The sequence below is a fragment of the Pleurodeles waltl genome, chromosome 1_2 (genome assembly GCF_031143425.1).
Source record: "Pleurodeles waltl isolate 20211129_DDA chromosome 1_2, aPleWal1.hap1.20221129, whole genome shotgun sequence".
In the NCBI taxonomy this organism is placed as follows: Eukaryota; Metazoa; Chordata; class Amphibia; order Caudata; family Salamandridae; genus Pleurodeles; species Pleurodeles waltl.
This window is the reverse complement of record NC_090437.1, coordinates 983,920,583-983,947,239: the sequence shown is the minus strand read 5'-3', so window position 1 is coordinate 983,947,239 and position 26,657 is coordinate 983,920,583. Positions and strand designations below refer to the sequence as shown.

Genomic DNA, 26,657 nt, shown 5'->3' with positions numbered 1-26,657 from the left:
TCAGATTCATGAAATTATGCCAGTTATTAAAGAAGCAAAAAAATTCTTTCCCATGGAAATATGGAAACTTTCCCTAGTAATTCTTCACATTGGATGGAGATATATATATATAATATGTCTCTGATCATGTCATGCGTGATGTAATATGTGAGGTCATAAGTGCATTGCGTCGTAAGTTATAGTTTATTATAGCTCAGATAACTAGAACTTGGATTTCTATGGTTTTGTGTGTGCAAAATCTGAGCCTAACTATAACGTACTTGTAACCTTTCTTTTTTTTTCCCAGTGAATTTCACCATGTTTTTTTAATGCCATTTCCTAATAATAACGTCCCTGTAACCTTTCTTTTTCTTCAGTGAATTTCACTGTTCTTTAGTATAAATTGTACTACAATGTCACCCATATATTCAGTTCAGTAATATACATGTTCACAAGTTTGTAAATACGTTTTATTTGCACGCTTATTCTTACTATACATTTTAAAAGTAACAATTAACAAAACAACATAAGGTAAATTATGCAGACTTTATATAAATGCAATACAGCAAGTATTTCTCTCTCCTTTTTTTTTTGTATTCATTTTATGAATCCACGAATCTGCTGCAGTTCCAAGAACACACGCAAACATGAACTTCTCATTGGATACACTAAGTCTCTACCCACCCACGTTGCAAACCATACCCTAAATCAGTTAATTTGGATTTCACATCTCTCTAGAGATACTCAAAACTGCAGCTTCATCGTTTTCTGGCTTTCCTTCAATAGAAGAGTGTTTGAAAGTTAAGATGTCTTCTGCTGACGATAGAAGGGAAGAGGAAGAAGAAGACTTGCCACCATCAAATAATTCCTCTAGCATCTCCATCCCTTCAGGAGAAGAGTTCTTCTTAAAATCTGTCCAATGCAATATATGCAGCAAAAAACTGTCAAGGCTTTTGGGGAAAAAGTGTTCACATTGCACATACTCTATTTGGAAACACCTGAAAACCATACATAGAAGGATATATCACAACATATGAGATAGGTAAAGTGGTGCATCATCATCATCATCAGCAGCTGGACCATCTGTGGGACGCTTTTAACCACTCTCACCACATGCCCATCACTATCACTCGTTTACCGGCTTGCCTTTCAAATTTCCTTTGTTATCATTGGTAAATGTTTTACATTTGTCCCTCCTTGGGGAAGTTTGGTTACTGCTTTGGCCATCAACTCTGTTACATGGATAATTGCACTTTTGCTGATACTTTTCACTGCGAGCAAACTTTTTTTTTTCCTTTTGTGCCTCTCCTTTCCTCTCGTGGCCGTGGCGCTTTGAATCGGCTTGCTTATGTCAGCTGTTTTACTTTTCATTTTCAATTTATGTAGCAAGAGAAGTCCAGTTATGAATTTACAACGCTAGTAGCTCTAACTCAAGCAAAAACGAGACCCATTGCCGTGCAATTGCTTGTTTTTCATGTCACCGTTGTATCTTCCGTTCCTGTTTAAACACAAGTGCGTGACTGAAAAGAAAATTAGAATACATTTAACTTTACATTACATACTATTCCATTACATACTATAAGCAAGTCAGTAGCTAGATAAGTAGTTATGTCAGTGAGTAACAGGCTGTGTAAGTGTCTGGGTTTGTGAGTATCAGTGGGTATATGAGTGGCTGTACATGAGGGTGACTGTATTTGTCAGTGGTTGAGTGGATATGTGAGTGTGTGTATCAGTGCCCCTATGGGTGTGTTACTAGATGTGTAACTAGCTCTGTGGGTGTGTGACTGGGTGTGTTAGTGACTGCATGGGAGTCTAAATGGGTATTTTAGTGGCTGTATGATTGGTAACTGGCTGTGTTAGTGAGTGTTTGGGTGTGTAACTGTGTGTGCAAGTGGCTCTGAGTAGTGGATACATAGGTGCAATGTGGGGTTATGTGAGTGGATGTTTAAGTGCCTTTGTTGCTGTCTGACTGGGTGTTTGAGCGATTCTGTACTTTTGTAAGTAGGTGTGTGAGTAGACATGTGGATGGGTGGCTGGATGTATAACTGGGCATGTAAGTGCTGGGTACATAATTAGCTGTTTTGGTGTGACAGTGCCTGCATACATCTGTGAATGATTATGTAATTGTATTTATAGGTGAGTAAATGGGTATGTGTGAATGGTTTTATGAGAATGTGACTGGGTGTGTCACTGACTGTCTTTGTATATGACTAATGGGTTACATACGTGCTTTTGTAGGAGTGTAACTTGGTGTGTAAGTGCCTACCGGACTGTGTTAGTGGGTGCAAATTACATGCTATGAGCATGAACCTACGTCTAATTTCAAACAGATTCATTCATACTGGCTTAATAAAACAAGTATATTTTTAGTATATCAATTTCTCTTCCTTCTTTGCTACTCCCTGCATTTTACTTAATGTTGTCATCTAACCTCCTTCTCTTTTACCTTTTACTGTAGTGTCTATAAGCTACACCTTTTCTTTCAACTTATATACACTTAGAGGTGTTTTTAAATGTACTTTTTTATAGTACTACCTAATTCACATACCTGTAAAAATTTATTTCCTGTTGTGCAACTCTTATGTTCTTTTCTGTTAACATATGTTTTCCACTGCAAACCTCAAGTCAGAATATGTCAATCCTCCTCCACTCTCCGTAGAAAAGCACCAATAATGGCTACCCTTCCCAGTGTGCTATCCCTCATACTGCTGTACTTAGCAAATCAGAGTTCCTTTAATCTTTTATTTTTGTTATACCACTAATAAATGGTCACTATTTGTTATCCCTCTTCATGTTTCCTGTGAAGAAGCCCCCTCTCCCCCCCCCCCCCCCCCCCATTTTGGTCCATGGTAGATCCGTGGATCCACACTGCAGCCCTTAAAAGCATTCAGCAATCTGCTGTTAATGCTTTTCATTTATATTTTAGTTTGTAAAATATTGTCAATAACATGATGAACTCCCTGCTGAGCAATTTTTGTACACCAGTCTGCTTTTCATTTTCATACTTCAGTCTTTTGTTCCCTTCCCCCGTATTTTTAGCTCAGTTTCCATAGTAACCATGGTTCCAAATAGTCTCTGCCTACCAGTAGGTCAGAATATCACAAGACTTTCTCTCAACAGTAGACTAGCTTCCCATTAACTGTGACAGGTGTGGTTGACTGTTTGCAGTTCCAAGCATATCTTAAACAATGTAACTTCTTTTCATTTTTCCAAAGCCAATCACTGAGTTGGTTACATTTATTTATCCATAAAGTCACTACCTAATTTTAGTTCCCTGAACAGCTTCATACATTCGAATATGCGTTTTTATATTTTAGTTGCTTTTCTCCATTTTAACTGCCTTTCATCTTCAAAACAGTCTCATTCTGCTGCAACCTTTTCCTGTGTGCTTTTCCTGCTTATCTCCAAAATGGTCATAGTCTGGATTGTGGGACATAGTTTTTTGTTTTAAACCAGAGAGCGGCCTAGAAAGAGTGGCATTGACAGGGATCTAGGTTTACCTAATGTAGACATTACCTGGGTTGGACAGAGAGGGTTAAAGTCGCATCAGTTACTGCATTTGCTTGAAAGGATTGAGGATTGCCAACATCCAGACCTCATGATTGTGCACTGAGGTGGCAGTGGCATAGGCACAATTACCAAGGTAGGACTGGAAGTCCTAATTAAGGGTACCTTTGGTAAATTTGTCACTTTTCCCACATACTCTTTGGTGTTCGCCGACGTTTGCCAAAGTCCAAAATGGCAGTGCTCAACTGAATTTTGTCCACAGATAGAGAAATCCAGGAAGCATGCCAATAACATTTTCTGCATTTTTCTGAGACCACAGTCTAAAGGGTGTTCCTCAACGGCTTGGAAGACCGCATCCTGTTCTATGTGTAAATAAATGTAACTTACACATCATAAACACAAAGGCTCTTTTCAGAGCCATCCCTTTTCCCAAAGGCTGTCTCTTTTCATGTTCAAATCCTTTTTTCTAAAAAAGAATTCTCCACCATGGATCCCCAGCCAAATAAGGGGTCTGACTTTTATATTGTGGGAGGATCTGCAAGAGCTCTGCAGATCTAAGGTTTCTGTATGGGGGTGTGAGTGGTTTTGTAAGTTCCTGTGTGGTCCTGTGAGTGAATGTTAGTGGCTGTATAGGTGTGTATGTGGATTTGTGAGTGTCTGTGTGGGCCTTTGAGTGGTGTGTGAGCGGTTATGTGGGTCTCTGAGTGGATGTATCAGTGACTGTAAGGGTGTATGAGTGAATGTATGGGTCTGTGAGGGGGGTGTGCTAGTAGTTTTGTGGGTCTGTGAATGAGATGTGAGAGCATGAAAGAGTGCGAGTGGGTGTAAGGGTCTGTGAGGGAATAATGGTAGTGGGTTTGTGGGTCTGCATGTGGATGTGTGGGTGTGTATAAATGGGCGAGTGGGGGTGTGGGTCTGTGGTACTGGTTTTTGTGGGTCTTCGAGTGGGGTGTGTGTGAATTGGTGGGTGTGGGTATGAGCGGGCATGGTGGTGATTTCGTGGATTTGAGTGTGTAAATTAGTTTTTGTGAGTGGGTGGGTGTTGTAGTGGTTGTGTGGGTCTGTGAGTAGGGGTGGTAGTGGTTTTGTGGGTCTGAGTGAGCGAAAATTTGTATGTGAGTGTGGTAGTGGTTTTGTGGGTGTGTGTGGGTCTGTGGGTAGTGGTTTTGTGGGTGTGTAATTGTGTGAGTGGGTGTATTTTTTTTATTAGTGTCTGGATCCACAGATGCATCGTTCATTCACACGCAGGATGGGGGCGCTGAGCGTTGTGGAGGGTCAGCAGATCTCCGCACCCCCTAAAAAACGTTTTTGGGCAATTTCCTGCCTATGAGAGCTTCCTATAAGACCCCTACATCAATCCTATGGGATCAGGAGACCTCTGTCCTGACCTCTTATATTGTATTTCCCCCCTCTTCCAACCCCAGAACCATGTCCTGAATCACAAAATGTCGACTGCAACTTTCCTGTCAGGTTGCGGCCAGCCAATCATTGCATTGCTGTTGATACGGGGATTCACATCTCTAGAAATACAAAATAGAAATACAAAAATCTTTTTACTTTATTAACTCCAAAACTACTAAACAGATTTACACCACATCACAAAATGGACCAAGATCTAGCTTTCTGCCAACTTTGGTGTAATTCCATACAGCGGTTTGGACTGTAGTCTGGTCTGAAATCCCTATTGGAAATTGCACGGGGAAAATGCATTTTGGGACCCCTCCCATCCTCAGCCTTCGCTTGACAAATCTCCCTGAACCTTTCCAGACAGCAGCTGAATTGACTGGTACATCAGTTTTGAAATTTTCATGTAGAATCGTCAAACAAAAAAAAGCTTTTTCTATGTAAACTAGGTCTTAACTATAGCTACCTACTGTTGCCTGCCAGTGGGTAATATTAATACTTTTGTCTGTGTGTGTGTATATATATATATATTTTATTATTATTTTGGTTAATTTTTTATGATTTTATTACAAGATCCCAACAAATAAATAAGCATGTCAAGTCTTCCAAAGAGATTCTAGCTAGAATTATTACAGTGCAAATCTTCTACCCCTAGAGCAGTCAAAGGCGATCAACCAAAACCATAATCCTCCCCTGTAGTGGTGACTGAGGGTTAAAAAAAAAAAAAAAATACCTGACCATAGGCTTTAACAAATGTAAAAAAATATTCCATGCTTAAAGACTTACTGGCTTTAACATGTTTCATAGTAAATAAATCAAGCCTACTGCCTTTGTTGTAACCTTTCTTTTTAAATAGATCAGACCTATTGCATCTGAAATAGCTTTTCCTAGTGAGCCGATCAGGCCTATAGCTGTTGACATTGGCTTGCTACTATATCCAACTCAGGCTTATTGTATTGAGCTTACGTTTTCCCACAAGGCAATCATCAGGCATACAATTATGAGAGTCTACAATATGACATCTGGCAAAGCAAAATACTAATTTCTCCTAAGGGAGCCTAACAAGGATTCTCACAGTTCAAATCATTTGTAACGTTGGTCAGAGGGAGTAACCAACGCAAAAGCTCTTGCCTCCTATGGTAATCTATATAAACCTATCTATATCTTATTATGAAACTCTATCCATATAAACCTTTATTACTGGCTTGTCACCATAATCATCTCTGACCTATTGTTTTGGACATAAACTTTCACACAAGATTAAATACATCATAATATCTGCCTACAGTCTTTGCCACAATGTGTAAAAACAAACTATCCTTAAAAGCTAATTAGCAGATAACAGATATGTTACATAGTGAGTAAGCAGGCCTACTGGCTTTGTCACATTTCATACTAAATATATCAAACCTAAGGAACCTGGCATAACTGTTCCCAATGAACCAAATAAGGCATATAGCCTTCACTATTGACTTGGCACCATAACCATGATAGGCATATTCAAGTTGGCATAAACTGGCAACCATTATGCTATACCATTATACCATACAGTTACAAGTATGTAGAAAAATACAGTTTGAAAAACCAATATGCAATCCATGTCAGTAGGGCATAACGAGAATCATCACAGTGAAAACGTCCATGGTTTGTCAGAATTGATGGCCATCACCTTTACCTACTATTATAAAATATGAGACTACATGTATTAAAATACCTGCCTACAGTTTGAAGCACAATGGTATTTAACCCATTGTTAAATGCCTACTGGTTTTAAGAAATACATTTTAGAGTAAATAAGCAAGTCCTACTGTCTCTAGCATAAACTTTCATAAAAAAGAGATCAGTCTATTGCATCAGCCATAACTTTTCCCATTAGATTAATCCAGTTTATATCTTGTCGCTATGACCAGCTCAGTCTGCTGTTTTCAGCATAAACTTCCACGCAGAGCAACTATCAGGGGCACAATCATAAAATGGCCAAGGGGTACAAAATTATAGTAGGGTAAGCAAAATAGTCTCTCGTAAGGGGGCAAGACATTTGTAGCCACAGTTTGTCATAGGGATAATCATCACCAAAATCCTAGTCTATTACAGCAGTTTGTGAGATGCTGTTACAAAATCATTTTCTGCAGACTTAAAGAGTAATTGCATCCATCCCTAAACGCATTGAAATTAACATATGCTTTTCACAATAACTGTCAGGCCTATATTATGTATTGTAACATTTACTAATAAACAGATCAGCTATATAGCCATGATCATTGGCTTGCCACCATAACCAACTCGGCCATTCTGTATTGTGTATTCCCTTTGCCACAAACCAAAACGTGGGACACAAGCACTCTTTTCAGTGACACCACACAACTTATTGCCAATGAAATCTTGTACTGGTGAAAGCCAACATGTAGGTGGAGCCTACGCCCCTCTCTCAGTACTACTTTGAAAGCTCTTTGTTGATCACCTACGATCCAGCGACAGCTGCGCTGTCCACCCCTAAAAATGTAATGATATAAAGAGAGTGTCAACAATAAAGGAATATTCTTGTTGATGCTTTGGCATTTTCAGTAATGCACATACCCCTGTATTGTATTATATTGTAATTGCATTTATATAGTACTTACAGTCCAGTGACAAGCCCCTGAAGCTCTTTATGCCGAGTAGCAGGCAACCGAAACCCAAAGCTTAGTGTTTTTTCCAGTCTCGATTGGTGATTGGCATTAGTCTTGTGCTCCTCAGAAAAACATTCTATGCATGTACCCAAGTTTCTATGCAGTAAACAAAATATTAAGATCTTTTGTATATCCATATAAATGCAAATACATGCACCCAAGAACCTGAACACTGACAGTACGTCAATATTGTGTCCTCATGTTCATGTAGTACCCCCAAGGCATTGATGTGAGCACACCCCAGTAGTAAGATGCAAACAGTTGACAATTATCCATGCCACCTCTTTATTGTAGGGCACAGTGTGCTTATCAAAGCTGCATAGTGCTTTTGTCTTGACATTATAGCTGTTGCCAGATCTTATAGAAAGAGTGCTTTAAGAAGCAGCCCTGTGAGAGTGATATAGCTTTTGCCCACGTGTTCTTCCTCTATACATGTTTTGATTGGATAGAAGCAAATGTGCTTCCACTGGAAGGTACTATCTTTACACTTTTTGTCTTGTTAAACAGCTCATGCTTAAAGCAGGCCAGAGTTGATTATGTTGACAAGCAGTTGCTCAAGGCTGATTTGTTCATTATGAAATGTCACACAAGGCAGTAACTCAGATCATTTACTGTGAAAATCATATGTTAAAGTGAAAATACCTTTAACAGTGAGTTATTTTTACACTGTTAAAATTCTCCTGACCGGTATTTTGTTACGTGGAATCTCACAGATGACTACATTTGGTGTTGATGGCAGTCTCTGACAAACCATGGGGGTGGATTTGTAATATGAGCATCCAAATTAGGCGCTCACAGGAGGATCTGTATATTGTTTTACTTTCTGTAATTTTGCACAAAATTGTTATTTTATGACTTCATATGTGATTGCTGCCTTGTGGGAAAGTTTATGCCGAACACAGCAGGCTTGAGTTGGTTATGGTGACTAACCAGCACTAAAGAAGAGGCCTATGTCAGATGCCGTATGTCTGATTTGTTCATTGTGAAAAGGTACTACAAAGGTAATGGACACAACTTATTTTTATGCAAAGCATATGTTAAAACAAGTGTGTCTTTATTGGTAAGTTATTATTACACTCTGTTTAAAGCATGTAGAGAGGTGTTTTGTCGCAAGGGACCTCACAGACTACTACGGTTTTTGTGTTCCATTCATTTTTTTCACAAACAATTGGGGTAGAAGAGTTCCACTATTGTCATCCTTAGAATGAGCTGCATATTGTTACACAATCTGTAGGTTTGCATATTTTTGCATGTACTTGTACGGCTATGCCTGATGGTTGCCTTCTGGGAAAGCTTATGCTCAAGACAGTAAGCCTGAGTTGGCTATGGGCACACATCCGTGATAAAGACTATGGGCCTGATTAGTTAATTAGGACAAGTTAAGTCTAGTGCAGGGATGTGATCTGTTAATTAAGAAAGAGTATGAGAATTGCAGTTGGACTGGAATAATTATTGTGAAAAGCATAATTTAAAGCAATATGCCATTAAGAGTTGGTTATTCTTACTATGCACACAGTATCATTCAAGAATGCTTTCTCAAGTGCTATGTTTAATTCTTTACTTTATTGCAAGCACATGCCCCACATGCATATGCAGCAGAGTATTTTCTTTTTTTACTTTTATTCTTTACATTTATCTTGTATATGATTTTTGAGTGAGTGTTTTATTGTAGAACTGTGAATAGGTAGATGAATGGATGCAAGAGTGCAGGGTTGAGTGGCTGAGGTTCTTTTATAAGTCCTTGTGTGCCTAAACTCATCAGTGAAAAGGAACATAGTTCAGCCAAACCTGTTAGCATTGGCAGTGCTTGCTTGTTTCCTTTACACATTAATACTTCAGTTATTGATGATACTTGAACAGCAAGCAGCTATTCAAAAATGAACATCCCTATTCTGGTTAATGTATAGGAAAGACAAAATATGTGACTGCCGCCCTAGCCAGGAAATACCAGGCTTTCCTCAAGGTTTCTTTCTGCTACTAAACATGCAGCATCCATTGTGTTGGGACTGTCATTGTTCCCTTTGTACTGCTTGAAACCAGGGCGATGCTCCCGCAGCACAATCTACCCACAGAGCAACCAGTAAGGGAACCTTCTTATTGAGCAGCACAAAGATGACCATAGAAGAACCAAACTTGCCACAAGGACCACAGAGCTCTCCAAATCCACTCGTAACTGGGAATGTTGATACTTCACAGGCCCAACACAAATTCATATGCATATACAGAGGAAAACATTCACTTCTGCCAAATGCCTTTAGTCCTGAAAAGTTACATCTTCAGGCCTTGAAAAAACAAAAAACTTTTACTGTACTTGCAGATCTAATGACTTAAGTAATGAAAAATCTCCTAGCTATCGTAACAAAGTTTCAATTCTGTTAAGGACAGATAGGCGAGGATTATGCTTTTCTTTCTTCACCACTTTATTCACTACAGCCGGTAAGAAAACTACATTTCCCATGAGCAGTGGCGATATCCAACAATTAACAATAAACTGGCAGCCAGTCAACAGTCCATGTGCCATATACAGTCCTTCACCGCTGTTGTCACCTCCTCTTTCATCCTGCGACCGAAAACAACCCGTCACTGCCTTCAGTCCTGCTTGGACCCGTCAGATCCTGAATGAGGAAAAGAGGAGAACCCAAATGATTTCCCATACCTTTATCGGCATATGAGGTATTTGTTGGCTGACCAGAAAAGAAAGAGATTGGGATCTTGGTCAACATTCCAAAATGCTGAATACCTAGGTTCTGGCGGCATGGACAAGCAAATACCTCTCATACGTTTCCTCACAAATGGGTGCTCTCCCACTGGTGTATGTCCTGATGAGATCACAGACCTGAAGGTGTTAATTGATCTCTAAGCTAGACTCCCCTAAGGCCAACGAGGTCAGGAAATTCAGGATGTGTATGACATCGGTCCCCACCAGATCCAGGTATCGCCTGTGACACTAAGCCCAGCATTGAGACCCTGCCGACCAATAGCGCTTCATGGTGTTGTTCCCCCACTCCTTGGAGAGGAATGTCATATCCTATCCCGAAATTCCTGGGACTTTCCAGCGCTCCTTGTAATCCTTCAGGTCATAAGCAACAGAGAGCCCTCCTGCACTAGAGGACGAGGAGTCCCGTCTGGATCTCTGAGAAGATCCAGGAGGTGGGGTAGAGGGATTGGAAAATCACAAGAAAGTTCCAGTAGAACTGGATACCAAGCGTGAGCTCTCCAAACTGGAGTTATCAACATTAGTTCCACATGTTGGCTCCATACCTGGGCCGAGAGGCAAGTTATCATGGCGAATGTGGGAAAGGCATTCCCTTGTTCTGGGTGCCAGTCCTAAAGAAACTCGTCTGTGGCCGTCGTTCCTGGGTCCGGCCACCAGCTGAAGTACCTGGAAAAGTGATGATCTAGGCGTGACGCAGACAGGTCTATCGAGAATGGGCCCCATCAGGACTGAAGGGCCTGAAAGAGGGAGGGTTTCATGTCCTTCAGGTGTCTGGAATGCCAATCTGCGATCCGATTGGCTACTTCCAGGAGATGTTCCACCATCACAGAGATTTGATGAGAAAGGCAATACTCCCAGAAGGACCTGGCCAGATCCAAGAGAGTCTTGGAACGGGTGCCCTCCAGGTGGTTTTTATGTCTCACCTCAAGATGTGCCCATCTTGAGTAGGACACAGCATTTTACTTGATTTTTGGTCCAGCATTTCACTGTGAATGATCAGGAGCTCAAGGCAGTTGATATGTAAAGATTTTTCTTGAACTGACTGTAGTCCTCCTGTGGAGATCTCACCACAGTGTGTACACCATCCTGAACCATTGGCATAAGATTCTATGACTAGGTCAAGAAGGGAGCCGAAATTTACACGGCCAGTCCAGGCTTCTGTTATCGAGCTACCACTGTATTTTCTATAGAGCATCGTCTGCCAGGAGTGCTACCTGAGAGTATGCAAGGCCTTATTGGAGGTGGATGGCCTGGAGATGTAGGGTGGGATAGTGAAGAGAGCCCAGAAATATGGCCTGGATGGAGGAAGACAACGGGCCAACTACCCTCACAATGTGGTGGGGGGGGGGGGGGGGGGAGTTGATTTCTTGACCACAAGCCAGTGCAGCTAGTGTCTGATCTTGCTCATCTTCTAAGAGGGGAGGCTGAGGGTGGCTTGTACTGAGTCCACCACAAAGCCTAAAAACACCAGATTTTGGGTATGAGAGAGGACGGACTTTGGTTTGTTGATAATGAAGTTAAGGGACTACACAAGAGAAATTGCCATCTGGAGGTGTGAGAGCAGAGGCTGAGGTGGCTGGTCCATCATGAGGAGGTTGTCCAGGTAAACAAACAAGCGGACCTCCCAAGCCCTGAGAAACTCTACCACAGGATACATTACCTTCGTAAAGCACCATGGGGTGGAAGAGAAGCCGAATCGAAGGGTCGTGAATTCAAAGGTTTGCCCCTGTCATTAAGACTGGAGGAATAGGCAGTGAGGGGAAAAATAATTGGGATTGCCCTTGAGGTCCAGATGCTCCATCCAATTGTTGGGCTGGGGGATGTCCTGTAGTAGATGGATTCCTTCCATCTTGAAGTAGCGCTAGACCAACCACTCATTGAATTCCTTTAAATTGATGTCCAGTCGTTGGCCTACCATCACTCTTTCCCACGAGAAAAAGGTTGCTGAGGAAACTAGCCGGATGAGATGTTCTGGCAACTGCGCCCTTCTGAAGTAGTTTGGATACCTCCCAATCCACCAACTTCCTGTCTGTGATGGAAAAGATGAGTGGAGAGGGAGGTCACACCTGAACAGGTGAGCCTAAAAACTCTATATGGATACCCTGAATGGTTTGTAGCACCCAGGCATTGAAGATGAGAGCCGCCCAGTTGGGAAGAAAGTGCCACACCCTACGACCCAGTGTGTGCAAGGAAAAGATTGGGCACTTACTTTGGGAGGAGCCCCCGCCTCTGTGGCCTCCTCGTGCATCCCTTTACTTGGGGTAGGGTGTGGTGGAGTAGAAGGTGCCGAACTTGGAAGTGTCATCATATTGCCCATTCTTCCGGCTGTGACCCTTGCTTGAGTCTGGAAGTTGAGAGCGGCTGGCCGAGCGCCACCTGCCTGGGCTAGCCCCCGTGAAAACCCGGGGTGTGAAGATACGTTTGATTGATGTCTGTGCCTTGTCCAACGAGTTAAACGTCTGGACGAACTTGCTGAGTTGTTGGACAAAGGGATCACTGAACAATCCGCCTTGACGGATGGGACCTGCCTCTGATGCAGCAAAGTCAGCCCAGTTTACGGTCTATCCAATGGTGTCTCTTTGCCGAAATTGCGTAGTTAGCATTCCCCAAAAAGATAATAGCCTTCTGGGCCCAGCCAGATAGAATGTCCGGGGATCAAAGTGCCTGATGCCCTTGCATCCTCAGCCATGTCTAAGTTGCATGTTAGAGGACCTGAGACATCCAACAGTTTGTCCTGGCAGGCGTGCCAGTACCTGTTGATCGCGCATAAACTCCTAAGAAAGTTGCTATGCTCTTATCTATTTCTGGGGTCAGTGCCACTTTATTGCCTAGAGATGGGTGAAAGCATTCAGTGTGCAGGCGATTACAGACTTCCTTGTTGAGTGGCTCACAAAGCCCTACAGACAACCTTGTTGGCGGGAGTCTATTCTGCCAAATGTGGATGGATCCATAGCTCTGGCTCAAGCAAGTCGTCTGTCTCCTGAGGAACATCACCTGGAGGGGCATCAGGAATTTTTCAGGAGGGGTGCCATGGGCAGGACCTTTCATCCTGGTCCCCATCTGAGCAAGACTGGGAGTCAGTGTCCGGGGGGGGGGGGGGGTGGGAAGGTGCCTGCGGGGGCTGGAGAGGCCCCGAAAAGCCTGGGATTAGATGGTTTGTCTCTTGTGATTGATCCTGACCCATAAAGGCCCGCTTTAGCCTATCAAAGGCGTTCAGGTCAACCCCTGGGTTGGGATCCCTCTTCCGTTTAGGAGGTGGTGAATGTTTGGTAGCATGGCCTGGAGGTAGCGGGGGCGTGAGCCCCTGGGAGTCTTCCTTTCGCAGGAGGGGTTTGTCGCAGAGTTCTGCGTACTGTAGTAGTTTCTGTTCCAGGGGGGCCAACCCCCAGCTGAACTGCTTTCCAGATGGAGGCATCCATGATTTCACCGAAATGCTCATCGATGTGTGTAAGACTCTTCAATGTCACTCATGGTGCCTTTATGGTTACCGGGGTATACAGGAGCAAGGAATAAGACCTGGACTACCAGGGAGGTGCAGAGGGTGGTTTAATGGCCTGGGGTTACCAGGACAGAGTATGGAGGGCAGTGGCAGAAATAACGGTTTCCCAATCCAATTTAAGTGGCCCAATGCTCCATATCAGGAGAAGGCGGCCTGCAAATCAGGTAGGTCCAGGGGCCAATGCAGTGTACAGAGGGCTCACGGACACCAAAGTGCCTGTTTCAATTTATGTGGGCATTACCACCTGGGCTGGTGTCTGACAGGGAGAGTGCGCTGTTTGCACATTTTAATTACAGACCCCGGTGCGGGGCATAGTGCCCCAGACGGGCGGACGACAAGGCACAGTTGTGAGCACCAGGCCAGTAGTGTTGCTTCTCTGATGGTGTCACTTTCTGAACGCACTAGTCGAGTGCCCCAAGAAAAAAACACATATTCTGGGCAGTAGTTACAGTGCCCTCTGGTGGTTGGAGGACCACACCGCATGAGCCCCCAGGCACTTCAGTGCGCTGTAACTACTTTAGTGGTAGCGGAGGAGCAACGAGGGTATCCGCGGCCGCGCCCTGCAATGAAAGGTTACCAGCAGAAGAAAACACTTTCACTGTGTAAAAAAACAGGCAATATCATAAATCAGCGAAGAAACAAACAGTAGAAAGTATGGAAAGATCGGCCTAGGGCCAGAGGCACTTATCTCTGCTGCGGGAGCATCAAATAAAGAGGAGGTGGCAACAGAGGTGAAGGACTGTAGACCGTGTACATGGCACACGAACTGTTGGTTGGCTGTCAGTTTATTGTTAATTGTTGGATTTCCCCTCTGCTCAAGGGAAATGTAGTTTTCCTACCGGCTGCTGTTAATAAAGTGGTAAAGCAAGAAAAGCATAATCCTCGCCTCCGTTCCTGACATAATCTACTCTGACTCACTCTAATGCATTTGACCCATAAACTGGTTTCAAATTGCATGATCCTAAGCAAATATTATATTTCACTGAGTCACTTATTTCCTCATTATCACTTATGTGAGCACCTTTAAATAGTGAGCACATTTAAGTATGTGAGTTCAGTTTTTCTGCGGTACAAAAACACGTTTGATCAACTAAACTTTTGCTCTATGTCTAATAAGAATCTAGCCCACATATAGGATATGCCGATCCCTGACTTGCCTCTTAGCTCACCAATAGCATTATCATCAGAGCGGTGGCAGGAATGTTTCTCAGCTCATGTTCAAAAACTCACTTTTACTCAATATATTACTAAAGCATGATCTAGTAGTGCGCTGCAATTTAGAGACAGCACAATTTCCAATGAGATCGCCACAGGATTTCACAGTGATATGCTGTTCTACAGATAATATAAAGCTTTTAAGCGATAACGTGTGGAAATCTGGTTTCAGGAAATATTTTTCATTTGCACACCACCAAGTAAAGTGTTCTAATTAGTTTTGATCCTATTAAAATATTGTTTTAATTGCACTTCAGAATTACAAAAAATGTGCTTTTCGTGCTGCTGATGTAGTTTGAAATATTGTGTAGTTCATTTACAGGCTATTCAATGTTGGCTGACGTCCTACAACCTTTTTATTTCACACTCCCTGTAACCCGGTACACTGGTCAAATAGATCACTTTACAGAATCCACTGACTTTGCAGTAAGAAAGAGAAACGTTTACAACAATCTCCAATATTAAAATGAGCAGCAATTTGTAAGAAGACATAAGCTGGCTGACATTGGACATTCCCTTCTGAACACATAGCGAATGTGACAAGTTAAACAAGATTTAAAGGCATTTTTATTGCTCATCCACTTTGTGAATGAATCATCTACTTTTTAAAAATAGTTTTTTATTTTCAGTGCAAACATCAGTTTTGCAGAGCACAGTGCGATAGCCATGGGAGCATAAACGGCGTTCAAAAACATGTTATTCGCGGTAATGTACTGATCAGCACTCTTGGTTAGCAGTCATAAAATTATACTCTAAACTTTTTAACGACAGGTGGCCAAGGCGTTCACACTTCTTGCAAACATGCTTCATTGAAAGCTTGTTTAATTTTACTGTTATTCTGTTTCATAGGACTGCATTACTATTGGCTAGTTCTTTACTGTCTCTCATGATTACACGTTCCCTCTATTACACTCCATCATTTTTTCCAGATAAATTTCAACATGTCAGACCTGCCAACATTTGACTGGTGAAAATACTCATTAAATACCGGTGCATTCAGATTTTAGTGGAGAAAGCATCAAAGTCCTCATTATGTCCTATTTTAAGGGGGTAATTTTGTCATGGCATCTGATAAATTCCAGTCCCAGTGGTATCCAGTTTTGCCAGGTGTGATAATTATTGTAAACCCTTGGAGGACACGGAGTTCTGAGTTAAGTTCAACATATTTTCTGTTATTTATTGCTGTTTATCTTCTGATGTACGACTTGATGTAATGCATACAACCATTTTCATTGTGATGCTCATTAAATAGTCTTACGGTTAAAAATGAGTGCTTAAGCAGCAAAATATGCTCTTACTAAAATGGATCATGAAATTATTAGAAACTCATCTTCCAGAGGAGCTATTCCAAGCAACTATTACCCGCATAAATGGAAAAAAACAGTCAAGTGTCCGTTTAGAACATACCATTTTATTACTTGATTGCTTCACAGTCTAATATACCCTTTCAGTAGTGACGGCGTTAATTTGTTCTTGGCACATGTTCTATTAAAATTAAATATGCTTTGTAAATTCTGCTGATATTCGAACACTGTCATTTTTTTGTGTCTCCACAGCTACTAAACGACAGAGTTTTTACAGCAACCCTTACAACTCTGCCAGTTACTCCAGCACTTGCAGTCCAAATCTAAGTGGTAGTCCATACAGCAGTGGTTTTAACTCTCCTTCTTCTACGCCAGCGAGGCTTCCAGTGGTAAAGCAGCTGGTACTTCCAAGCAACACAGGTGAGGTTTATAATGCAGGCACTATTATATTTGCCTTGTTAGACGTGATGCAGTTTTTCCTCAGAAAAGCTGCAGTGGATCAAAGACCTCTTATTGTTGTCCAAATACAAGCGTATGGCGCTGTTTTCATGTATTGAAAGGCATATATATCATGAAAATTTGAGCAATTTTCATGTGTTGTATGCCTAAAGAATTATTGAGATACTGGCATTTTTCTCTTGTTTATCTTTTTCACTCCCTCAACTCTACATCCTTTTGTGTCTGGCACACCAAAGGCAAGCAAGTTATTGCCCGTCTGAGCCTCAGGTGGGCCCAGGCCTAGTCGCTATCCAACCCAACCACTGTTGCAGCTTCACCTCTCTGGAATTGCACTCAATCTGCTGTATGCCATAACAAGTGCCCTGTACGATCCTCTACCTATTTGCGTCCCCTTCTGAACCTCACTCAACCGGCCCACATCCCTCACTTCTTTACCCATTAACTCGTTCTCTTCTTCTTTTAACTCCCCTTATAGCTTTTACCATTTTAAAATCTAACCTTCTCAACTTTTTTTCATTACCCAAACATGCCCAAGGAATTTACAGTCTGGTAATGGATGAGTCCTTTGACATTTTTTACCTACTAGAAACGTGGTTAACCCCCACGTCGGCTTTTGACCTTGCTATCGTAATTTCTCGGAGTTAAATTCACCATTTGGATCGTCTTAACCGCCCTGAAGAAGGTGTCACTTATTTTCCACAACTCCTATATTATCTACTCAACCTCCGATCAATGCTTTTTCTTTAGCAGGATTCTTAATTTGCTCTGTTTCATGTAGGCCTGCAGTCTTCTATACCTTGACAATGTTCTTTCGCCTGACTGAATCTTTTTCTGAGTTTTATACTGAATTGGGAGATTACTTGTCTTCTTGGCTGCTAACTACTTCTAAATTTATATTTGTAATGGTAGATGTCAATCTCTGTGTGATAACACATCTTACCCTCCACTTTCCATCTTTGCACAGAGTTGTCCGATCATGGGCTCAACCCTCAAAAGTTTATTCGCCTACTTATTGTGCAGGCCATCTGATAGATCATAATTTCTTTTCTTTTGATAAAGTCCTGGTGCTCCTTCCCCTGCAGCTAGGCTGAACAGACCACCTTTTAATAGCCGCCAATCTGATAATTCCCATTCATCCCCTTTGAGCTATACATTTTTAAAGTGATCATCCCCTAACATTAATTTGAAACCCTTCCCCATTGGAACAATAACTCCTTTACTGACATAATGGTTGAGAAGGCTAATCATTTTAATTCTTGGATGACGACCACGGTTCAGTCAATCTTTTCTGTTAAAATAGGCTGATCCACACATAAACAGCCTTGCTTTCCACGGTGCACAATCAATCTTACCTTGATCAAGCATTCTTGTAAAATGCTTGAGAGAACCTGGAGACATAATTATCTTCTTGCTTATACAATTACATATCTGTTGACCCTCACAAGTTGCAAACAGTGATTTGACATACCTGATCCACCTATACTGTGCCAAAGTGCCATCATCATCCAATTGTTTTTTCTTTTTTTTCTCTTCTCTCTCCTTCTGCAAAGGTCATTCCACACCTCCTTCCTGACAATTTTGTTAGCTGTTCTATTTCTTTCCAACAACAAAATATCCAACTTCACCCTCTTTGGCAGTTCCTGCTTGCATTCCTTGATAGAAAGTGCCTCTTTTGATTGCTTCCCTCCTCCTAATTCCTATTACTCGCTGTGGAATCGGCTAAATTCTAAAGGCACAAACAGGCAACAATGCTGTGCTAATAGCCTTGCAAATGCAACTGTATTTATTCAGTAATGGGTGATTAGCCATTCATGGGTCATGTTGACTCAATGACCAAATAAAGTGAAGAAAATACCATATATGTGGAGGAAACACACTAAGTGTTCCTGTTGATATATATCACTTCATTTTGACAGTATCGTTCACCATGGAGCAATTCTTTTTACATGATTCCAAATTGATAACCAAGACAAAGCCTTGTCCTCATTTAACGAATCAGACTTTATTGAAAAATCACTTGATCAGCCCAGCCAACACATTTCGTTCTTTCACCAGAACTTTATCAGGGCAATTCATATTAATCTCATGCTGCAAAACTTCTCCAAACATATGTGTATCAAGGTTATGACAAGTTTGTCATTTCTTTCTTTTAACTCTCACTTAAGCAGTAGGAAGTCTCAAAGTCGGAAACACCTTGAAGTGGTGTGTCTGTTGCAGATCTTAACAATATTTGGGACTCCTATTTGTCCTTGCACTGGTCGAGTTTGGTCATATGTACTACATTACGGTGCAAGTACAAGGAGGATCCACAAATATTGTTAAAGTCTGCAACAGACAGCTTTAAGGAGGTTTCAACTTCAAGACTCCTCCGAATGCTTGAGTGAAAGTTAATAAGAAAGAACAATGGGAACATGTATGGTGTATTTCCTCAGCATATTTGGTATTTGCTGTGAAATCAATCAACACCCTTATGATCAATATCCAATCTGGCTCTCCTCATAACTCTTGTGTCTGATAAAGACTTCTAGTTGCAGATTCCTTACATTCGAATTTTTCCCCACACTTCAGACTTGATCTGGAGATTTTTCGGGAGCAGTACCCTTCTGTGCCATTAGGTGGCACCGCCATGGTGAGCTGACATCCGTTATTTTCTTTCTATGCCAGCTAGCGTTGATCCGAAGAGAGCTACCCCTCAGTCATTTTTTTTACTGGCTTTTTTCGACTGTGTCTCAATTATTTTATTTTTTGAGTTTTCCAATCTTGGTACGTTGAGGACATTATTGAGGAAGACCGGGTTTAAGTCCTGCAGTTCTCGTCATCGGGCGATGACTTCAGGTCATGGCGGCACTCCAGGCACTAAAGACGCACAAAGTCGTGCTTTGAGTGTCAGGCCATGCATCCAAAGGCTTTGAAGGAGCAGTCCCTGAAGCTGGTGTTTGCCCGACGTTTGACTCTGCAAGTTTAGATCTCTGTGAAGAGAAAGGTCCTGGGTTCTGTTGTGGAATTCTCCATCGTCTGTCCCACTCCACGTCCTTGGGTGATCGGCTAAGTCGAGGCACAAGAAGAAATCTAAGAAGTTTAAGCCTTCTTCTATTTCTCCTTATCTGTCAGCTACCAAGAGAGCATTGACGTTCTAGATCTTGCTCTGCAGTGCCTGTGTCTGGGCCCAACTCCACACCTACTGAGTTTTTAGGAGCCGGAATGACCCCCTGCCCAACTTAGTTTTATGAGGCCATGCACCTAATTTTTCAGCAGTTCAGTACTGCTGAAGCGCCTTTGGGCACAGTGGAGTCAGAAGGGGCCCCTTCTGGTTCTGCGCTGGTGGCTTCAGCATTGGCACAGAAGGGCACCCATAGGTTGCCATGCCAGATGTAGGTCGTGGTTGCTATTCCACTACTTTGTGGTACCCAAAAAGGGCAAGGGCTTCTGCCCTATCCTTGACCTTTCATCCCTCAATCGCTTCCTCAAGAAGGAGAAGCTCAAGATGCTCTCTTTGGCTCAGGTTCTGTCTGTCATGGACGCAGGAGACTGGATGGTAGCATTGGACCTAAAGGACGCTTATTTTCACATTTCCCCCCTGTCTGCCCACAGACATTACTTGTGGTTCATGGTAGGCCACAAGCATTTTCAATTTACTGTGCTCCCCTTTAGCCTCAACGGTGCCCCTTGGATGTTCACCAAGATGATGGCAGTGGTCACAGCTCATCTGTGTTGGATCAGGGGTTCCAGTTTTCCCGGGTCTCGACGACTGGCTGTTGAAGGCGAGATCACCCTAGGTTGTCTTCTCCCAACTCCAGAGTACAGTGAACCTCCTGCATTTGCTGAGGTTCACTATAATCGTGCTGAAGTCTCACCTGACTCCCTCTCAGACGTTCCCTTTCATCAGAGCTATTCCGGGCACAGTGCAGTTTCGGACTTATCCTCCCGAGGGGAGAGCCCAGGATATTCAGGCTGTGATACCGATGTTTCAGTCTCTATCCTGGATTTCGGTGAGGATGACTCTGAGTCTGCTGGGCGTCATGGACTTCTGGATCCTGCTGGTGACTCATGCTAGGTGGCAGATGTGGGCTCTGCAGTGGGACTTGAAGTTCCTTTGGGCAGAGCATCAGGGGAATCTCTCCAACAAGGCCCAGCTCTTAGAGGGGACTGTGAAAGATCTGCTGTGGTGGTTAACAAACCGCAATGGGTCAGATGCAGATCCCTCTCTTCCCCAACCAGATCTGACAGTAGTGACAGATGTGTTACTCCTGGGATAATTCAGGCATCTGGGAGCGGTGAAGATCAGAGGCATCTGGTCCCAGCGGAATTTGGACTCCATATCAACCTGTTGGAGCTTCATGCGATCTGGCTAGCATTGAAAGCATTTCTTCTGTTTAAAGATGGTGCAGGTGTTTATGGACAACACCACTGCCATGTGGTACTGCAACACTCGGTGCAGGGTGGGGGTCATGGACCCTTTGTCAGGATGCTCTGCTCCTCTCGACATGGCTGGAACAGCAGGGCACATCCCCTATGGTTCAACATCTGGCAGGCTCTGTGAACGCAAAGCAGACTAACTCAGCTGAAAATTTTGTCTCCATCTGGAGGTGGCACCAGGTCTCTTTCAGCAGTGGGGTGAATCTTGGTTAGATCTGTTTGCCTCTGTAGAGAGTGCCCAGTGTCAGCAGTTCTACGTGTTGGAGTTTCCAAGGCGGCAATCGCTGCAAAATGCTTTTCATCTTGAGTGGAACTCAGGCCTCCTGTACGCCTTTCTGCCCATTGCACTTCTGTCCATATTTCTCAAGAAGATCAAGAATGACTGGGCCCAAGTAATCCTTGTGGCTCCGGACTAGGCATGGAGAGCCTGGTATCCGGAGCTGCTGAGCATGTTCATCAATTCTACGATCAGAATGCCCCTTTGGGAGGATCTTCTGCTGCAGAAGTAGGGTAGGGGTCTGCACAGAACCCGTCCACTCTCTGCCTTCCTGCATGGAGATGGAGCGACAACAGTTGACAGCTTTTAACCTTCCTCCTGAAGTCTGTAACGTACTCTTGGCAGCCAAGCATCCTTCCACCAAAACATTATATGCCAGTTGATGGAATAAATTTGTGGTATAGTGCACAGACAATGCTATTGACCATCTCTCTAAGGGCCTGTGGCTTATCCTTTCTTTGGCCTAGCAGGGCTCTGCTATGGGCATTCTTAAAGGTTATCTATCTGCTATTTCTGCCTTTTTGAGGTTGCCTGATCAACCCTCTTTGTTCAAGTCCCCTATTGTACATAAGTTCCTCTGCGGTCTTGCACATCTTTTTTCTCCATCCTCATTCATTATACTCCAGTGGGATCTGAATTTGGTTTTGCCATTTCTGATGTGCGGTCTTTTTGAGCTTTTTCATAATTGTCCTCTTAGTCTTCTCACTTTGAAAACTGCCTTCCTTGTTGCAATTGTCTGTCTGCAGGGGAATGAGCTGCAAACATGGTCATCTAAGCCACCCTGCCTTTCCATCTATCCTGACAAAGTGCTGCTTCGCACTAGGGCCTGTGTTCTGCCTTTTCATGTAGATCAATCTATCGCCTTGCCTACTTTTTACACACACCCACATCCTTCTAAGGAAGAGGAGTGACTCCACAGCCTGGACCCAAAAAAAGAGTGATGACGTTCTACCCAAAAGAGTGGATGATCAACTAATTTTTTTGGTTAAGTGGGGTGGGTGCAAAGAAGGGTCGGCCAGTGCAGAAGCCTCCACTGTCATGGGTCATACACTGCATTAAGATCTGCTACTCACAGGCCAAAAAGCCTGAAGATTTGCACTCTCATCCTACCTGAGCTACAGCTGCAACCAGTGCTTTAGTGTGTGGGTTTCCAGTCCTTGACATCTGTCAGGAGCAGCGTGGGTATCTCTGCACATGTTCACCAAACACTACTGCCTGGACAGTCAGGTCTGTAGGGTCGGGTACGTTGCCCGTTTGGCCCTGCAGGTCTTTCTGATATTATCTTGGTGGGCAGTCCCACCTCTTGGGATGGCATTGCTTGGGTATCTATTCAAAGTTAAGAAATGTGCAACTAGAAGTCTCTATCAGATGAACAAGTTACTTACCTTCGGTAACGCCTTATCTGGTAGAGACAATACGTAGGTGTAGAATCCTTACCGACTCTCCCATCTTCCACGACCTGTTAACTGGTTTCTAGGGGGCAGAGACTCCCCTTTCAGGGCCTTAGTTTTGAGGCACTAGTAGTCTGTGTTCTTCATGGCGCTGCGCTTCTGGTGTGGAAAGTCATGAAAAGAAGCTGACGTCAGCACGCCTAGGTGGCTCCTATATAGGAACCGCAGTATCATATCCGGTGCGGACGACACAGACGACGGACGCAGAGCTGGTTGAATCACCTAACAGCGTATAGGGCTACTGTTCATGAAAATTCTCCGGATCCAGTCTGATGCCTGGGAGAAATTCAAAGGTAAGGAATCTGCATCTCGATATTGTCTGTACTACATAAGGTGTTACTGAAGGTAAGTAGCTTGTTCGCCCCCTCTTTATTTTTTAAAAGCTATAAATAGGACTCTCCCTACCGTTATGGATCTATATAACTCGTATGTTCTTACTGCTTCTTTTCCAGTGATGTAGATGTCTGACATGGTCATTCCCTTTTTGGGAAAAAAAACCAATCCTGATACCATGTACATCGAGTTTTAATCTGTATCTGTTTTTATTGTGTTTAAAACAGTAAACACCATAACTTTCCATTACAAAAAAAAAACAAAAAACCTGCAGTACAGAACACTAATGCATCTAAAACATGTCCGGTATTATACCGCTCTTGGTTTCACAGCATAACTGAGCCCATAATTGATTAATTCTAATACAGAATGATTATTTACGGTTTTCCATAGTCACCTGATCTACATAACTTGTTCAGATACTACTCTGTGTTCCCAGTCTAAATATCTGGTTTTAATCTTAGTTTCTGAAATCTATACTTTTTACACATTGGCAGATGTGGAATATCCAATAGGATTATTTTATCGAGCCATAGCATATGTTAAAGGATTAAGGGTCAGTCAGCTGTCCTATGATTAGTTATCTGTTTTGATGCTTTCAAGTTGATCCAGTCCATTTTAATACACAGTTGTGATATGCAAGATATTTGGTGCTTTCAGCCTACCTTTCTCCTATTTGTAGTTAAATGTGTTTGGTGCTTCTCTGAATATTTTCATTCATTGTCGGTGCAGATATAGCTAGTCCAGTCGCCTTTAAGATCTCTATGGATCATTCAATGGTCTACATTTGATATTGATAAATAATTCTGCTGATCATTATCTTCTTTCGCAGCACCATTCTTCCTACAGGAGAGATGTGGAACTATAACCAGAAACATAATGAAACTTTTAGCATCACACACTATTGAGCTACAGAAACAAGCTTGTGTTTTTCATGTTAGATCATTAAACAGTGTACAATACATTCCCTGCACTTTACACTTTTTAAGGCTTGGAAATAAAGTAAAACATGCTTTTCTATCATGTTTAAAGTTTAGGACGTGTTTACCCGGTGTTATCTGGAGTTAATGTGAAATACTTTTTTTATTTTAATAAGTAGTGAAATATTGTAGGAAGCTGGCTCTGTATGTGCACACTATATCTCATTTTGTATGGTACAGAGTCCAGGGGTTCCCCAAGAGGCTTGACCGAGGCAATAATAGATAATACTAATGCTCAATTTGTGGTAGTGTGGTCGAGCAGTTAGGCTTATCACAGGGTAGTGTTAAGCATTTGTTGTTCACACACAATCAGTACATGAAAACACACACTCATTGACTTAACTCCAGGCCAATAGGTTTTTATATAGAAAAGCACCAGCAACACATGGCCGGTCAGGTGCAGAGGTCAAACAGGAGCCAAAATAACGTGGGCGCCTATGGAGACAGGGGGTACTCCGGTTCCAGTCTGCTTGCAGGTAAGTAGGGCGCATTGTCAGAGGGCAGACCAGGAGGGTTTGGAGGAGTACTGGAGGGGCCCCAATTAGGCACAAAAACCACACCCTCAGCGGCATCGGGGCTGCCAGGTGAAATGTGCCAACAGGGCATCTGGTTCTCAATAGAACTCTATGGAGGGACCCGGGGGTCACTTAGGCGCTGCAGGTAGGGCACAGGGGGGCCTCTCTGGCAAGCCACCGACTGGGCAAGAGTGAGGGCCGCCTGCTGGTCATTGCTGCACCAGTGGTTGGTTTCTCCCAGGCATGGGGGCTGCGGGTGCAGTGCTTCTCCAGGTGTCGGATATCTTCGTCCCGGGCAGTCGCTCCTTGGGATTCCCTCTTCAGGCGTCGTCGTGGGGGTGCAGAGAAGCCAGCCCAGAGTAGACACGTCGTCTGAGTCACCTGGGGGGGTCATCTCTGGATAGTTGGTTTCTCTGGACATGGGCCGGGGGCTTTGGGTGCAGAGCAGTTGGACTCACGCTTCAGGAGTGAGGTGAGAGTCCCTTTAAAGTTGGTTTCTTGGTCTTTTCTTTGGGCAGATCTGCTGTCCAAGAGTTTCTTGCTCCTGGATGATGCAGGCAGTCCCCTGGAGGTTTTTCAGGGGTCGCTGGTTCTGCAGAACGTGTTGCTTCTTTTCTTGCAGATTTTCGAAGTAGGAGACGTGCCGGTAGGGCTGGGGCCGAGTCAGTTGGTGTCTCCTTCTCTTCTCTGTGGGGTTTTCAGCCCAGCAGTCCTTCTTTCTTGAGGTCGTCAGGAATCTGATGATCTGTGTTCAGGGTCACCCCTAAATGCTAAATCTAGGGGTGTGTTAGGGCCAGGGGGCAGTAGCCAATGGCTACTGTCCCTGAGGGTGGCTACACCCTCCTTGTGCCCACTCCCTGTGGGGAGGGGGTCACATCCCTATCGATCCTACTCCTCCAAAGCAAAATGTCACCTTAGGGGTGGACCTGGCTGGTGGAGTGACTCCCCCTTGTTTTTCTCATGATCCCTCTGGACTTGCCACCAAAAGTGGGGGCTCGTCTGGGAGGGGGCGGGCACCTCCACTGGCTGGAGTGCCTTGGGGGCATTGTAACACCAGGACTGAGCCTTTGAGGCTCACTGCAAGGTGTTACAGTTCCTGCAGGTGGGAGGTGTGAAGCACCTCCACCCAGTGCAGGGTTTGTTTCTGGCCCCAGAGATCACAAAGGCTATCCCCCCAGGGGGTCAGCAACTCGTCTCTGTGGCAGACTGGCGCAGACCAGTCAGTCCTGCACTGAAGGATTGGGTAAAGTAAAGGGGGCATCTCTAAGATGCCCTCTGTGTGCATTTTTAATGAATCCAACATTGGCATTAATGTGGGTTTATTATTCTGAGACGTTTGATACCAAACTTCCCAGTATTCAGTGTAGCCATTATGGAACTGTGGAGTTCGTTTTGACAAACTCTCAGACCATATACTTAATATGGCCACACTGTACTTACAATGTCTAAGAATAGACTTAGACACTATAGAGGCATATTGATCATGCAGCTATGCCTTTACCTGTGGTATAGTGCACCCTGCCTTAGGGCTTTAATGCCTGCTAGAGGGGTGACCTACCTATGCCACAGGCAGTGTTTTGTGGGCATGTCATCCTGAGGGGGATGCCATGTCGACTTTGTCTTTTTCTCCCCACCAACACACACAATCTGCAATGGCAGTGTGCATGTGTTGGGTGAGGGGACCCTTGGGGTGCCACGAAACATGCTGCAGCCATTAGGGACCTTCCGTGGTCACAGGGCCCTTGGTACCACTGCTACCTTTTACAAGGGACTTATCTGTGTGCCAGAGGTGTGTCAGTTGCGGAAACAATGGTCTGGTTAGGAGGGTCCCAGCACACTCTGTGAAGTCTGCATCATTATCAGGCACAAAGTGTAGGGTAACTGCAACAAGGAGCCATTTTTCTACAAATATGTAAATAATTAAACTCTTATT

At 43.4% G+C, this 26,657-nt stretch overlaps 1 protein-coding gene across 1 annotated transcript in view; it reads left to right on the top strand.

The window, feature by feature from the left end:
• SLAIN2 (SLAIN motif family member 2) overlaps positions 1 to 26,657 on the top strand; it is a 245,088-nt gene that overhangs the window by 112,399 nt on the left and 106,032 nt on the right. Inside the window, exon 3 of the mRNA XM_069201609.1 lies at positions 16,546 to 16,713. Within this exon, the coding sequence (XP_069057710.1) occupies positions 16,546 to 16,713 (168 nt within the window). The remainder of the gene's footprint in view (positions 1 to 16,545; positions 16,714 to 26,657) is intronic.